Genomic DNA, 15449 nt, shown 5'->3' with positions numbered 1-15449 from the left:
AGCAGGGTCCCTCTACTGCTGCTGTGTGTGGGGGCGTGCATGTGTGTGGGGGCGTGCATGTGTGTGGGGGCGTGCATGTGTGTGGGGGCGTGCATGTGTGTGGGCGTGCATGTGTGTGGGGCGTGCATGTGTGTGGGGGCGTGCATGTGTGTGAGCGAGCCGCTGCTGTGTGTGGGGCCGTGCATGTGTGTGGGGGCGTGCATGTGTGTGTGAGCGTGCATGTGTGTGGGGGCGTGCATGTGTGTGGGGCCGTGCATGTGTGTGTGAGCGTGCATGTGTGTGTGAGCGTGCATGTGTGTGGGGGCGTGCATGTGTGTGTGAGCGTGCATGTGTGTGGGGGCGTGCATGTGTGCTGGGGGCGTGCATGTGTGCTGGGGGCGTGCATGTGTGTGGGGGCGTGCATGTGTGTGGGGGCGTGCATGTGTGTGGGGGCGTGCATGTGTGCTGGGTTTGTTTCAGCCATGGTTCTGGGCAGGGGCCCGTTTCAGTCATGATTCTGGACAGGGGCCCGTTTCTATCATGGTTCTGGGCAGGGCCCGTTTCAGTCATGGTTCTGGGCAGGGCCCGTTTCAGCCATGATTCTGGACAGGGGCCCGTTTCAGTCATGGTTCTGGGCAGGGCCCGTTTCAGCCATGATTCTGGACAGGGGCCCGTTTCAGCCATGATTCTGGACAGGGGCCCGTTTCTATCATGGTTCTGGACAGGGGCCCGTTTCAGTCATGATTCTGGACAGGGGCCCGTTTCAGCCATGGTTCTGGGCAGGGGCCCGTCTGTGAGTCTGGAGCCTCCTCATCCTCTATGTTGGGCCGACCTGATGTTCCAGCACCGGTCAGCACGGCTGCCTCTCAGCTGGGGAGCGGAGTTTAAACTCGGATTTGCTGTGACTTTGAAGGACCTTTGGTTCCTCGGTGTGTGTTTGTGAGCGGACCGGGCCGGTGGTTCGGGACATCAAGCAGATGCCTGATCCTGCTGGTTGGATCAGCACTTTTCGGGCTGCTGCCAGCTCTCGCCACGGCCCAAAGGGACCAATTAAACCCTGGCAGCTGCAGCCAGAACCCCAGCAGAGCAGGAGAGGGTTGGACCAGGAAGCTGAGGGGCAGACAGACCCGAGGACACGTGGACATACGGCACGTCCTCCTTCAAAAGGGCAGAAGAGGCAAACGTGTTCTGAGGGGTTCTGCTGTTTCTCTGGAACCTGCTGGGTCCTCTCAAGTCTCCAAATGGGTCGAGTGAAGGATCCCCAGCGCCCTGACCTCAGCACATTAGGACCCAGGCCAACGAGAGACTCTCATCACGTCACTCTCATTTCTCCCCCTGACCTTTTGCCTCTGAACCCTCAGCTCTGGTCCAGTTCCCTGTCCAGAGCTGCCCCCCCCTTCCAGACACCTGACCCCGTCCCAGCCTGTCACTGAGTGGGCCATGGCCCGCAGCCAGGGGGAACCACTTACAACTTCTGTAGTTATTCCAACAGGCCCTCAAATGCAAAGGTCAAAGGTCAGCGTCACTGCTAAAGGGCAAGACTCTAACCTCTCTATGTATAGCTTTGATCTGAACACACATTTGCACTCTTTGTTATCTAAGTGTGGTTCAGGTCGCAGCGCAGAAGCCATGATAAACTTGGACCATCTTGGACCCCCCCCCCTTCACACCCTGAACGTTGGTGCCGCCTTTTCTCACTCAGTCCCTGAAACAGCAGCCGAGGGTGGTGTGTGACCACCACTCACTGGCCCAGAAGAATGATGATGAATTCATGACGCTCGCCATCTGCAACCAGAACCTCCAACCAGAACCTCCAACCAGAACCTCCAACCTGAACCTCCAACCTGAACCTCCAACCAGAACCTCCAACCTGAACCTCCAACCAGAACCTCCAACCAGAACCTCCAACCTGAACCTCCAACCAGAACCTCCAACCTGAACCTCCAACCAGAACCTCCAACCAGAACCTCCAACCAGAACCTCCAACCTGAACCTCCAACCTGAACCTCCAACCAGAACCTCCAACCAGAACCTCCAACCTGAACCTCCAACCTGAACCTCCAACCAGAACCTCCAACCTGAACCTCCAACCTGAACCTCCAACCAGAACCTCCAACCTGAACCTCCAACCTGAACCTCCAACCTGAACCTCCAACCAGAACCTCCAACCTGCCACCCGTGCAGCCTCAAAGTGCCCCATGAGTGATGCCACCAGCCCCTGGAGCTGCAGAGCTCCACCCCGCGGAGGTATTTGGTCTTAGCGTGTGTCTCTTTTTGAGAGTCCGGGCCCAGAAAATGGAAAGGTTCTGTGACCAGGACCTGGTTCTGAATGCTCCAGGACCTGGTTCTGAATGCTCCAGGACCTGGTTCTGAATGCTCCAGGACATGCTAGCAGGCTGTGTCCACAGTAATCAGCCCTTTCCCTCTGAGCTTGTGAGGCTGGAGTCACAATCCACAAACCTGAGCCTCATCACAACCACTGTCTGCCCCCCCCCCCCCCAGGAAGGGCCATCCACGGCCATTAATAGCCCCCGTCCACCTGTTTGTTCTCTCAGCCTCTGAAAGTCTCGGTCTTCCTGCCTCCTTGCTCCCATCGTTAGGTCCACATCCCTTGTGGAATCTTGTGTTGCCCTTTAGGGATGACCTCACTTAACCTTCATGTCCCTTCATGCCCCCCCATCACAGGCTGCCCCCCCCCACCACAGGCTGCCCCCCCCCACCACAGGCCCATGTGCACTCACATGTAATGTATGGAATTCTGGCAGAGCTTAAGTGGACAGAGCCCGTGGACCCCCCTGGAGGTGTCTAATGGGATTGGCTGATTGACAGATTCCGTCATTCCTCTGACCAAAGTCGACATGTGGCGTGGAGGCCGGTCCGCTCTGCTGGGCAAGGTCAAGGTCAAGGTCACGGGAAATGCATGTTTTCATCATGTCTTATTTAAGTTATCGATGGAAGCATACATGGGAGCCATTGACCTTGAATCCTCATCAAGGACGTTTCCTTGTGTGATCGTGTTCTGGAAATTCCTATGGAGAGTTTCAGGAACGCAGAATTCAAATGTAGTGATATGAGGTTTGATATGACAGCTCGGCCGCCACAACGTGGTCGCTATGGTGACGGTCACGTCGGTGATTTTGGTTGCACCTAAATAAAAGGGTCCTTGTCCAGATGTTTTCAGAAGGTTGGACGTCACATGTGGAGGATCTTAATGAGGTTTAGTCCCAATTGATCGGTGGTCCTGAAGTTAACAGGATGTTGATCAAAGTGATGCTTCCTCACCGCTGCTGCTGAACTCTTCATCGGAAACTGGGCAAAAGTTCAAGCACATTATTCTGAAAGTGAGGCCTCGTCCTGGGGGGGTGGGGGGGGGGGGGGGGGTGAGATGGGACGGGGGGGGGGGGGGTGAGATGGGACGGTGGGGGGGGGGGGGGGGGGGCGATCACTGGGGGGGAATCACTGACCTTCAGTGTAGCGAGCAGCAGTGAGGGGTTCTGTTGGTGCTGCCTGGCTCAGCTGCTACAGCTGATGGCTCCGTGGCGATGATGGACGAGTCCACGAGCTACTCACCCCCCAACCCTCCTCCGCCCCCCCCCAACCGTCCCATCTCACCCCCCCGCGACATGACCACACCGACAGCTGATGGTTCCGTCAGAGGCCTTTTGTGTCAATAAGTGGCCACCAGGCAACTGTCAACTCCTCATCACACACACACACACACACACACACTCTCTCACACACACACACTCTCTCACACACTCACACTCACACACACACACACACACACGCACACACACACACACACACACACTCTCTCACACACACACACTCTCTCACACACACACACACACACACACACTCACACACACACACACACACACACTCTCTCACACACACACACTCTCTCACACACACACACACACACACACACTCACACACACACACACACTCACACACACACACACACACACACTCTCTCACACACACACACACACACACACTCTCTCACACACACACACACACACGCACACACACACACACACACACTCTCTCACACACACACACACACACACACACACACTCACACACACACACACACTCACACACACACACACACACACACTCTCTCACACACACACACACACACACACACACACACACCACACACACACACACACACACACAGTGCAGCAGGTCCATCACAGAAATACCTTCTTTTAAAATTCTGCTGTTTATGTTGCACCAGCTGATTTCCAGCGTGTTAATTTGGGGGGTAATTGATTAATGTGTAGCCGTGTGTCTGTCAACACTCTGAGAGTGATGGCACTTCTCTGAAGCCTGGTCTGTTTTTAGTCCTCAGGAATGACTCAGGACCATCTGCTGGATGACTTAAAGACTGTAAGAACTGTAACTTAAAGCCAAATTTGAGGTTGTCAAAGGTTGCTATATATTTTGGAGGAAACACTAGCTCTTCACATATCTGGAAGCCCAAGTTAACATCACCTTGCTGCCCAGTCAGCCAAACTCTGGAGATTAAAATGTTCTGGGCCAGTTCTAAAGGAAATAGAAGGTGATTAAATGGCAAGAAGCTGCCCTGCCAGAACAGGGAGAAGGCCAAGAGGAGTCTGCATGGTCCCTGACTGAGCAGCCTCATCCTCTACAGACCTCGCTCTCCCCCAGGGATTACAGGATGGAGAATCTCTGAAGTTCCTTGTTGGCAGGGTGGGGCAAGCAAACATCTGGGTAGTCTGTCAGAAACCTCTCTTTGGCTGTCAGACTCACAAGGGATCATATCAGAACCACAGCAGGTCTTTAAATTGTGGCGCCTCTCTTGGTAAATCTGATGTTTGCATGGCATCCCCATCTCCTGTGAGAGCGCTGGAGCAGTGGGGGTCAGAAGATGAGCCCCAGGGGGAAGAGACAGTGTCAATATTAAGATTTATTATTCATTGGCCCGACCCAGGGAGGAGGCAGCCTCTGTTAGAGGAGGCAGAGGGGGGGAGGGGATGAGTGGGAGGATCCTGAGAGGATGGAACATGTGCAGCGTGGTGACCTGTCAGCAGACCCAGTCAGAGGCCCAGCATTGCTCCATGGTGGCCCACAACCTTAGCAAGGTTCAGCCTCATCCACCTCTGTGGCGCCACAGCTTTGTGTTGAGCGAGCACACTTTCAACTAAATGGGAACGTTATCTCTGATTGGCTGGACTCAGCAACATTTGGTTGATCAGGTTTATTGGGAGCCAAAGTAGCTGCTGCCATGGTGAAAGAAGAAGGATGGTGATGCCAAGCTGAGCTGAAGCACCTTCATTAGCTCTTAAAGCTTTTGTTGTTTGATTGGTCTGAAGGCGTAAATCAAGAATTCAATAAGCTCATCTCTTGAGAATCATCCAGAGCGAAGCTGTCTGCAAGCTTAGAGACGCCCGAAGAGATCAAACCGAACGTCCCGATATCTGGCGGCAGGAGCGAGAGGCAGCGGCGAGGGAGGAGATGATGTGCCGACTCATGGAGGCGTCAGGGAGATGAATGGAGGCCTGCACACGTCTGCAGGCAGGAGTGCACGGCGAGGACTCCGTGCACGACTGCCCCATTGCAAGGCAGGCCTCTGTCAAAGGTCTATTAAGGGAAGATTGAGACCCCAGCGTGTGTGTGTGTGTGTAAGTGTGTGTTCACACTCTCATTGGTCATGGTCCTGTAGTAGAAGATTGAGACCCCATCGCTCCCAGTGCCACTCAAGCAACACAACCTGCAGAGGTGTACAATCAGATCAGCAGGGTCCATCCATCCCTGCTGACACACACACACACGCGCGCGCACACACACACACACGCACGCACACACACACACGCACGCGCGCACACACACACACACACACACAGTTACTTATCAACTGCACAGCTCGCTGTAGATGTCATTAAACAGTAGCAAGGGGGAACAGCTGTGTGACAGCTTCATGGATGTAGCAAGAGTTAGGTTAGTGAGGCTTTAGTGGCAAATTAAGCTGGTGTGTGTGTGTGTGTGTGGGGGGGGGGGGGGGGGCAGCCTTGACAAGCTCTATTTGTCATGTGCCAATGCAACCAAATAGCTCAGACAGCAGCACAGATGCATTGTGGGAACTTTACCCCAAACACTCTCTGGTGACACATGAAACATATTATATCAGGTTCTAGACAAACGCTCTCAAACGTCTCCAAAGGGTTGGAGTTAGGGTTAGGGTTAGGGTTAGGTTAGGGGTTAGGGTTAGGTTTAGGGTTAGGGTTAGGTTAGGGTTAGGGTTAGAGGGTTAGGTTTAGGGTTAGGTTAGGGTTAGGGTAGGGTAGGGTTAGGGTTAGGTTAGGGTTAGGTTAGGGTTAGGTTAGGGTTAGGGGTAGGGTTAGGGTTAGGTTAGGTTAGGGTTAGGTTAGGTTAGGTTAGGTTAGGGTTAGGTTAGGTTAGGTTAGGGTTAGGGTTAGGGTTAGGGTTTAGGGTAGGGTTAGGTTAGGGTTAGGTTAGGTTAGGTTAGGTTAGGGTTAGGTTAGGTTAGGTTAGGGTTAGGTTAGGGTTAGGGTTAACCATAGGGTCAGGGTTAGGGTTAGGGTTAGGGTTAACCATAGGGTTAGAGGGTTAGGGTTAGAGGGTTAGGGTTTAGGGTTAGGGTTAGAGGGTTAGGGTTAGAGGGTTAGGGTTAGGGTTAGAGGTTAGGGTATAGAGGGTTTAGGGGGTTAGGTTAGAGGGTTAGGGTTAGGTTAGAGGGTAGGGTTAGAGGGTTAGAGGGTTAGGGTAGGGTTAGAGGGTTAGGGTTAGGGTTAGAGGGTTAGGGTTAGAGGGTTAGGGTTAGGGTTAGAGGGTTAGGGTTAGAGGGTTAGGGTTAGGGTTAGAGGGTCAGGGTTAGAGGGTTAGGGTTAGAGGGTTAGGTTTAGGGTTAGGGTTAGAGGGTTAGGGTTAGAGGGTTAGGTTTAGGGTTAGGGTTATAGGGTTAGGGTTAGAGGGTTAGGGTTAGGGTTAGGGTTAGAGGGTTAGGGTTAGAGGGTTAGGGTTAGAGGGATAGGGTTAGGGTTAGAGGGTTAGAGGGTTAGGGTTAGAGGGTTAGGGTTAGAGGGATAGGGTTAGGGTTAGAGGGTTAGGGTTAGAGGGTTAGGGTTAGGATTAGAGGGTTAGGGTTAGAGGGTTAGTAATAGAGGGTTAGGGTTAGGGGTTAGGGTTAGGGTTAGGGTTAGGGTTAGAGGGTTAGGTTTAGGGTTAGGGTTAGAGGGTCAGGGTTAGAGGGTTAGGGTTTAGAGGGTTAGGTTTAGGGTTAGGGTTAGAGGGTTAGGGTTAGAGGGTTAGGTTTAGGGTTAGGGTTAGAGGGTTAGGGTTAGAGGGTTAGGTTTAGGGTTAGGGTTAGAGGGTTAGGGTTAGGGTTAGGTTAGAGGGTTAGGGTTAGAGGGTTAGGGTTAGAGGGTTAGGTTTAGGGTTAGGGTTAGAGGGTCAGGGTTAGAGGGTTAGGGTTAGAGGGTTAGGTTTAGGGTTAGGGTTAGAGGGTTAGAGGGTTAGGGTTAGAGGGTTAGGTTTAGGGTTAGGGTTAGAGGGTTAGAGGGTCAGGTTAGAGGGTTAGGGTTAGAGGGTTAGGGTTAGGGCTAGAGGGTTAGGGTTAGAGGGTTAGGTTAGGGTTTAGGGTTAGAGGGTTAGGGTTAGAGGGTTAGGGTTAGGGTTAGGGTTAGAGGGTTAGCACTAACCCTAACCCTCTAAACTGTTTAAAGGAGAGGAATCACAGCCAATAGTAGGTCTGGAAAGGTTTGGAAAGGTTTGGAAGGGTTTGGTGTGACCACCAAGGATTTCAGAGCTCCTCTGATACCTTCAGAGCAGATACTTGTATCAACCCACCAATGAATGAATAATAGTTTTTTTCCTTCTCTTCTGGTTTCTGCACTTTAATGAATGAAAGTAGTTAAATTATTTTTTTATTCTTAAAAGTTAAATTTTGACAGAAGTGAGGTCGGAGGGAGAAGATGTGATTTTTAGCCAAAGAACATTCTGCCTCTTACAGCCTCTCATGTTTACACGTGCGCTGCTGTGGGCGTGCACGTGTGCCTGTTTCATGTGTTCACACTGAGCTCTGCTGCCTCCAGGTCCTCCGTCCACCTTCTCCTCCGGGGCTCTCCCAGACTTTGGGTCGTCACGCTACAGGAGCCGCCGGGGCCCCAGCGCTGCCCACGCCCACCAGGACCCCCCCAGCCTCTCCTGGAGGGCCAGGAGGGTCCAGTCGGCCAGGTAGAGCACATGCACACCACCTCCACAGGTGTGTGTGACGTGGGATGGCTGTTGGCGTCATCAGATTCTCACGCGTTCCCCCAAACACCAGCACAAATAGAGCAGAGGGGAGGGTCGATGCCCCCCCCCTTATCCGTCCCACCATAATCTCCCTGCCTTATCAGCCTGGAGCCTTCAGCCTGTTGGGGGGCAACGGGGCATTTCCTGTTCTGCGAGATGGTGGAGCATCGGGTTCTCATTTGGAGACCCCCCCAGCCTCGCCTCCTCGCCCCCCCCAGGCCCCCCCCCCCCCCAGCCTCGCCCCGCCCCCCCCCCAGCCTCGCCCCCTCGCCCCCGCGCCCACCCCAGCCTCGCCCCCGCAACCGCCCCCCCCCAGCCTCGCCCCCGCCACCCCCAGCCTCGCCCCCGCCCCCAGCTCCCCTCGCCCCCCCAGCCTCGCCCGCCCCGCCCCCCCCAGCCCTCACCCCCCCCAGCCTCGCCCTCGCCTCGCCCCCGCCCCCCAGCCTCACCCCCCACAGCCTCGCCCCCCCCCCAGCCTCACCCTCGCCCCACCAGCCTCGCCCCCCCCCAGCCTCGCCCTCGCCCCCCAGGCCTCGCCCCCCCCCCCAGCCTCGCCCCGCCCCCCCCAGCCTCGCCCCCCACCCGCCTCGCTGACACATCAGTGCTTTTATCTCTTTGCTTTTCCCGCCGTCTTTCTTTCCTTTTATCACACGTTATTTTCACACCCTCCTGTGCATCTTAAACTTTTGTTAATCTATTTCTTTCAACTTAATTCTGACATAAATATTAAAGAACCACACGCACGTACGTGCACAGGCTGGACGCCCACACGCACGTACGTGCACAGGCTGGACGCTCACACGCACGTACGTGCACAGGCTGGACGCTCATCTCCGTTAGTGCTTCAGTATCGATCAGAACAGGATGGAACAGACGGGGCAATAAAGTGAAGGAGCACTTTTTCACTTCCCTGCTTCTGCTGCAGTCATGGACCATTCATCCATCCATCGCCCTCATTCACCCCTTCATTCATCACTCATGGACCATTCATCCATCCATCGCCCTCATTCACCCCTTCATTCATCACTCATGGACCATTCATCCATCCATCGCCCTCATTCACCCCTTCATTCATCACTCATGGACCATTCATCCATCCATCGCCCTCATTCACCCCTTCATTCATCAGTCATGGACCATTCATCCATCCATCGCCCTCATTCACCCCTTCATTCATCAGTCATGGCACCATTCATCCATCCATCGCCCTCATTCACCCCTTCATTCATCACTCATGGCACCATTCATCCATCCATCGCCCTCATTCACCCCTTCATTCATCAGTCATGGCACCATTCATCCATCCATCGCCCTCATTCACCCCTTCATTCATCACTCATGGCACCATTCATCCATCCATCGCCCTCATTCACCCCTTCATTCATCAGTCATGGACCATTCATCCATCCATCACCCTCATTCACCCGTTCACTCCTCAGTCATGGCACCATTCATCCATCCATCGCCCTCATTCACCCCTTCATTCATCAGTCATGGACCATTCATCCATCCATCGCCCTCATTCACCCCTTCATTTATCAGTCATGGACCATTCATCCATCCATCGCCCTCATTCACCCCTTCATTCATCAGTCACGGCACCATTCATCCATCCATCACCCTCATTCACCCGTTCATTCATCAGTCATGGCACCATTCATCCATCCATCGCCCTCATTCACCCCTTCATTCATCAGTCATGGCACCATTCATCCATCCATCGCCCTCATTCACCCGTTCATTCATCAGTCATGGACCATTCATCCATCCATCGCCCTCATTCACCCCTTCATTCATCACTCATGGCACCATTCATCCATCCATCGCCCTCATTCACCCCTTCATTCATCAGTCATGGCACCATTCATCCATCCATCGCCCTCATTCACCCCTTCATTCATCAGTCATGGCACCATTCATCCATCCATCGCCCTCATTCACCCGTTCATTCATCAGTCATGGCACCATTCATCCATCCATCGCCCTCATTCACCCCTTCATTCATCAGTCCATGGCACCATTCATCCATCCATCGCCCTCATTCACCCCTTCATTCATCACCGACCCGGGGTGGTGCTGAGTCGCCCCCTGCTTCAGCTGGGCCTTGCATGGTCAGGACTGCACACACACACACACATGTGCACACACACATGTGCACACACACACACACATGCATGCAAATGCCCACACACACACACATACACACATGTGCACACACACATGTGCACACACACACACCATGCATGCAAATGCCCACACACATACAGACACACACACATGTGCACACACACACACACACGTGTGCACACACCATACACAACACACATGTGCACACACACACACCACACACGTGTGCACACACCCATACACACACACATGTCACACACACACACACACACGTGTGCACACACCCATAACACACACATGGCATGCAAGTGCACACACACACACACACACACGTGTGCACACACCCATACACACACACACATGCATGCAAGTGCACACACACACATACACACACACACGCTCATACACACACACACACACGTGTGCACACACCCATACACACACACACATGTGCACACACACACACACACGCTCATACACACACACACACACACACGCTCATACACACACACACACGCATGCATGTGCACACACACACACACAGCCACCCAGTAGTTACAGGGGAGTTCCTGTGTCCTTGTGTGTCCTGTGTCTTGTGTCCTGTGTCCTTGTGTCCTGTGTCCTTGTGTGTCCTTGTGTCCTTGTGTCCGTCCTTTCCCGTGTCTCTGAGCCGGGACAAACGTCCCTTTGTGGGTCACTCTTCAGCTTTAGGCTGTGGCTCCACTGAGGTTCTTGTTTCTCTTGTTTCTTCGGTCAGTTTGGAGGTCAGGGTCAGGGTCAGGGTCAGGGTCAGGGTTCGCTGGGAAATGTAGCCTGGACAAAACTGTCTTCAGCAGCTCATTTTGTCCTTTCAGGCCTCCTCTGGTCACATTTAGCAAACAAATATTTGGGGATGTTTAAAAGCTCCTTCCTTGTTTTACTGCTGCATTCCTTTTTTAATGATAGCAGCAGCTACAGCAGCAGCAGTAGCAGCTACAGCAGCAGCAGCAGCAGCTACAGCAGCAGCAGCTACAGCAGCAGCAGCTACAGCAGCAGCAGTAGCAGCAGCAGCAGCAGCTACAGCAGTAGCAGCTACAGCAGCAGCAGCAGCAGCAGTAGCAGCTACAGCAGCAGCAGTAGCAGCAGCAGCAGCAGCTACAGCAGCAGCAGCTACAGCAGCAGCAGCAGCAGCAGCTACAGCAGCTACAGCAGCAGCAGCTACAGCAGCAGCAGCAGCAGCTACAGCAGCAGCAGTAGCAGCTACAGCAGCAGCAGTAGCAGCTACAGCAGCAGCTACAGCAGCAGCAGCTACAGCAGCAGCAGCTACAGCAGCAGCATCAGCAGCATCAGCAGCTACAGCAGCAGCAGTAGCAGCTACAGCAGCAGCATTAGCAGCAGCAGCATTAGCAGCTACAGCAGCAGCATTAGCAGCTACAGCAGCAGCATCAGCAGTAGCAGCTACAGCAGCAGCATCAGCAGCTACAGCAGCAGCATCAGCAGCTACAGCAGCAGCATTAGCAGCTACAGCAGCAACAGCAGCAGCAGCTACAGCAGCAGCAGTAGCAGCTACAGCAGCAGCAGTAGCAGCAGCAGCAGCTACAGCAGCAGCAGCTACAGCAGCAGCAGCAGCTACAGCAGCAGCTACAGCAGCTACAGCAGCAGCAGCAGCAGCAGCAGCAGCTACAGCAGCAGCAGTAGCAGCTACAGCAGCAGCAGTAGCAGCTACAGCAGCAGCTACAGCAGCAGCAGCTACAGCAGCAGCTACAGCAGCAGCATCAGCAGCTACAGCAGCAGCATCAGCAGCTACAGCAGCAGCAGTAGCAGCTACAGCAGCAGCATTAGCAGCAGCAGCATTAGCAGCTACAGCAGCAGCATTAGCAGCTACAGCAGCAGCATCAGCAGTAGCAGCTACAGCAGCAGCACCAGCAGCTACAGCAGCAGCATTAGCAGCTACAGCAGCAGCATTAGCAGCTACAGCAGCAGCTACAGCAGCAGCATTAGCAGCTACAGCTACAGCAGCTACAGCAGCAGCATTACCAGCTACAGCAGCAGCATTACCAGCTACAGCAGCAGCATTAGCAGCTACAGCAGCAGCATTAGCAGCTACAGCAGCAGCAGTAGCAGCTACAGCAGCGGCATTAGCAGCTACAGCAGCATCATTAGCAGCTACAGCAGCAGCATTAGCAGCTACAGCAGCAGCATTAGCAGCTACAGCAGCAGCAGTAGCAGCAGCAGCAGTAGCAGCTACAGCAGCAGCAGCTACAGCAGCAGCAGTAGCAGCTACAGCAGCAGCAGTAGCAGCTACAGCAGCAGCAGTAGCAGCTACAGCAGCAGTAGCAGCAGCTACAGCAGCTACAGCAGCAGCTACAGCAGCAGCAGCAGCTACAGCAGCTACAGCAGCTACAGCAGCAGCTACAGCAGCAGCAGTAGCAGCTACAGCAGCAGCAGTAGCAGCTACAGCAGCAGCATTAGCAGCTACAGCAGCAGCATTAGCAGCTACAGCAGCTACAGCTACAGCAGCATTACCAGCTACAGCAGCAGCATTAGCAGCTACAGCATACAGCAGCAGCTTAGCAGCTACAGCAGCTACAGCAGCGGCAGTAGCAGCTACAGCAGCAGCATTAGCAGCTACAGCAGCAGCATTAGCAGCTACAGCAGCTGCAGTAGCAGCTACAGCAGCAGCATTAGCAGCTACAGAAGCAGCAGTAGCAGCTACAGCAGCAGCAGCAGCAGCTACAGCAGCAGCAGCAGCTACAGCAGCAGCATTAGCAGCTACAGCAGCAGCATTAGCAGCTACAGCAGCAGCATTAGCAGCTACACGCCTCTGGCTGCGGCCCTGTGTCAGGGTTAATTAGCCTCTGTGTTAACTGTCCCCATTAACCTCCACGGTGTCTCCTCAGGCCGCCCGGCCCTTGTCGAACCCTCCCTGGGTGGCAGTCAGCACTCCACCATTAGCCCCCATTACTCTGCCCCCCCGGCTGCAGTTGCCCTGCGTAGGGCAGCCACCCATCTTGGAGTGAAGCGCCTGTGATCCTGAGATGTGTGTGGACGGACCTGTTGGCTGATATTTGCTGCTTTTTCTCTTCTCTTGGCTCTTCACTGTTATGGGATGTTCCGCATGGTATCAGTTGTTTTGTCTGTGCCGTGTGTTTGGGGTGACCCTCCCCCCCCCCCTCCCCCCCCCTCCCCCCCCCCCCCCCCCTCCTCTCTGTAATGGGAGGCATGAACTCGCGCTCTAAACCCATTTCCAGTCCATCTGAAATACAGCAGCAAATTACCTCCAGCAGCACCCTGCACACCAGTGACCATCCACCCCCAGATAGAGTGTACAGGACAGCGCAATTTATCGCCATAACCCCTGCACTGCCCCCCCCACCACCAGCAGTTACACACACACACACACACAGACGCACACACACACACACACACACACACACACAGGATATCAATGCACCAACAGTACAGACAATTGCTGGCCTAGCTAACGATGTGTGTGTGCGTGTGTGTGTGCGTGTGTGTGCATGCGTGTGTGTGTGCGTGTGCGTGCATGCGTGTGTGCGTGCGTGTGTGCGTGCGTGCGTGTGTGTGCATGCGTGTGTGCGTGTGTGTGCATGCGCGTGTGTGTGTGTGCATGCGTGTGTGTGTGCATGCGTGTGTGTGTGTGTGTGCATGCGTGTGTGTGTGTGCATGCGTGCGTGCGTGTGTGTGTGCGTGCGTGTGCGTGCGTGTGTGTGTGCATGCGTGTGTGTGTGTGCATGCGTGCGTGTGTGTGTGTGTGGTCTGGAGGCTCCAGCTTAGGGGCCACCTTGCTGCTCTGGCCCCCTGCCCTGCCTATTATCTCATTGATTTCCTTCTCTCCTCTTTTCAATTCTCTCCATTTCCACGTTGCCGTTCTTTCCATTAGAGGAGCAATTTAACAGAGTGCTGTGACATGAGAGGGGGAGGGGGGGGGGCTCGGGATGAGAAACAGAAAGTGAGGAGGGAGACATGGTGGGGGGCAGAGGAGGGTTGGAAGGGAGGGAGCCAGTCATTAACAGCTTCATGGCAACAGAAGGTTGACGTTGCTCTGTGCTTGTGCTCACGTTGTAGGAGTTTCCTGCAGAGCCGTCTGCGAACGCACCAGGACACACACCCCTTCGTCCCCCCCAGACACTGGAGGGGGGGCCAGCATGTGCTGGATCCGGGGTTCCCTCTATCGCGTTTCAGCCCAACAAACTGTCGCGCACCGTCGCCTCCGGCCCCGCCGTCAACAGGACAGGTAAAGGGATGGTGACGCCATCAGTGGACACACAAGAACTGGGGGGTCGGGTCAGTCGCACCTCAACAGTCACAACAACATCAGTGACCACCAAGAACTGGGGGGTGGCTTGGATTTAGAAAAGCTTTGACAGTGTCTTTTCTAGAAAAAAATCTCTTCATTTAGTCCATGTGGTGAGTTTGTGGAAAAGAAGATTGATCGTGTTTGCAGCTTTGGCTCCGCCCACATTCCCCCAGACTCGCCGCAGCCGTTGGCTTTGCCATCTGAAATAATAAAGCTGTCATCTGTCAGAGCGATGGGGGGGGGTCCAGAGGGGTGAACGGTGCAGATTAAAGCCTGGACCTGCCTTCTCCTCACCACAGGTGTTCAGCTGCACCTTCACCTGCAGCACCCGTCCAACAGCTCCGTTCTCTATAACTGTGCGACTGAAGGGTGCAAAGGTTCCTCCACGTTGTTGAGGAGGGTGAGGACGAGAGCCTGGGAGGTCATGATTCATGATGTCTAACAGAGACAGAGACACATGTCCAGCTCACTGGATCCTGGCTTCATGATGTCTAACAGAGACAGAGACACATGTCCAGCTCACTGGATCCTGGCTTCATGATGTCTAACAGACACAGAGACACATGTCCAGCTCACTGGATCCGGCTTCATGATGTCTAACAGAGACAGAGACACATGTCCAGCTCACTGGATCCTGGCTTCATGATGTCTAACAGACACAGAGACACATGTCCAGCTCACTGGATCCTGGCTTCATGATGTCTAACAGAGACAGAGACACATGTCCAGCTCACTGGATCCTGGCTTCATGATGTCT

At 54.2% G+C, this 15449-nt stretch overlaps 1 protein-coding gene across 1 annotated transcript in view; it reads left to right on the top strand.

The window, feature by feature from the left end:
- LOC115247259 (uncharacterized) overlaps positions 1 to 14644 on the top strand; it is a 26774-nt gene extending 12130 nt beyond the window's left edge. Inside the window, exons 4-5 of the mRNA XM_029828410.1 lie at positions 8064 to 8205; positions 14461 to 14644. Of these exons, the coding sequence (XP_029684270.1) occupies positions 8064 to 8205; positions 14461 to 14644 (326 nt within the window). The remainder of the gene's footprint in view (positions 1 to 8063; positions 8206 to 14460) is intronic.
- Positions 14645 to 15449: the final 805 nt, after the last annotated feature.

Source organism: Takifugu rubripes, chromosome 20 (genome assembly GCF_901000725.2).
Source record: "Takifugu rubripes chromosome 20, fTakRub1.2, whole genome shotgun sequence".
Classification (NCBI taxonomy): Eukaryota; Metazoa; Chordata; class Actinopteri; order Tetraodontiformes; family Tetraodontidae; genus Takifugu; species Takifugu rubripes.
Note: the sequence above shows the minus strand (reverse complement) of the source record. Positions and strands in the feature narration are given on the sequence as shown.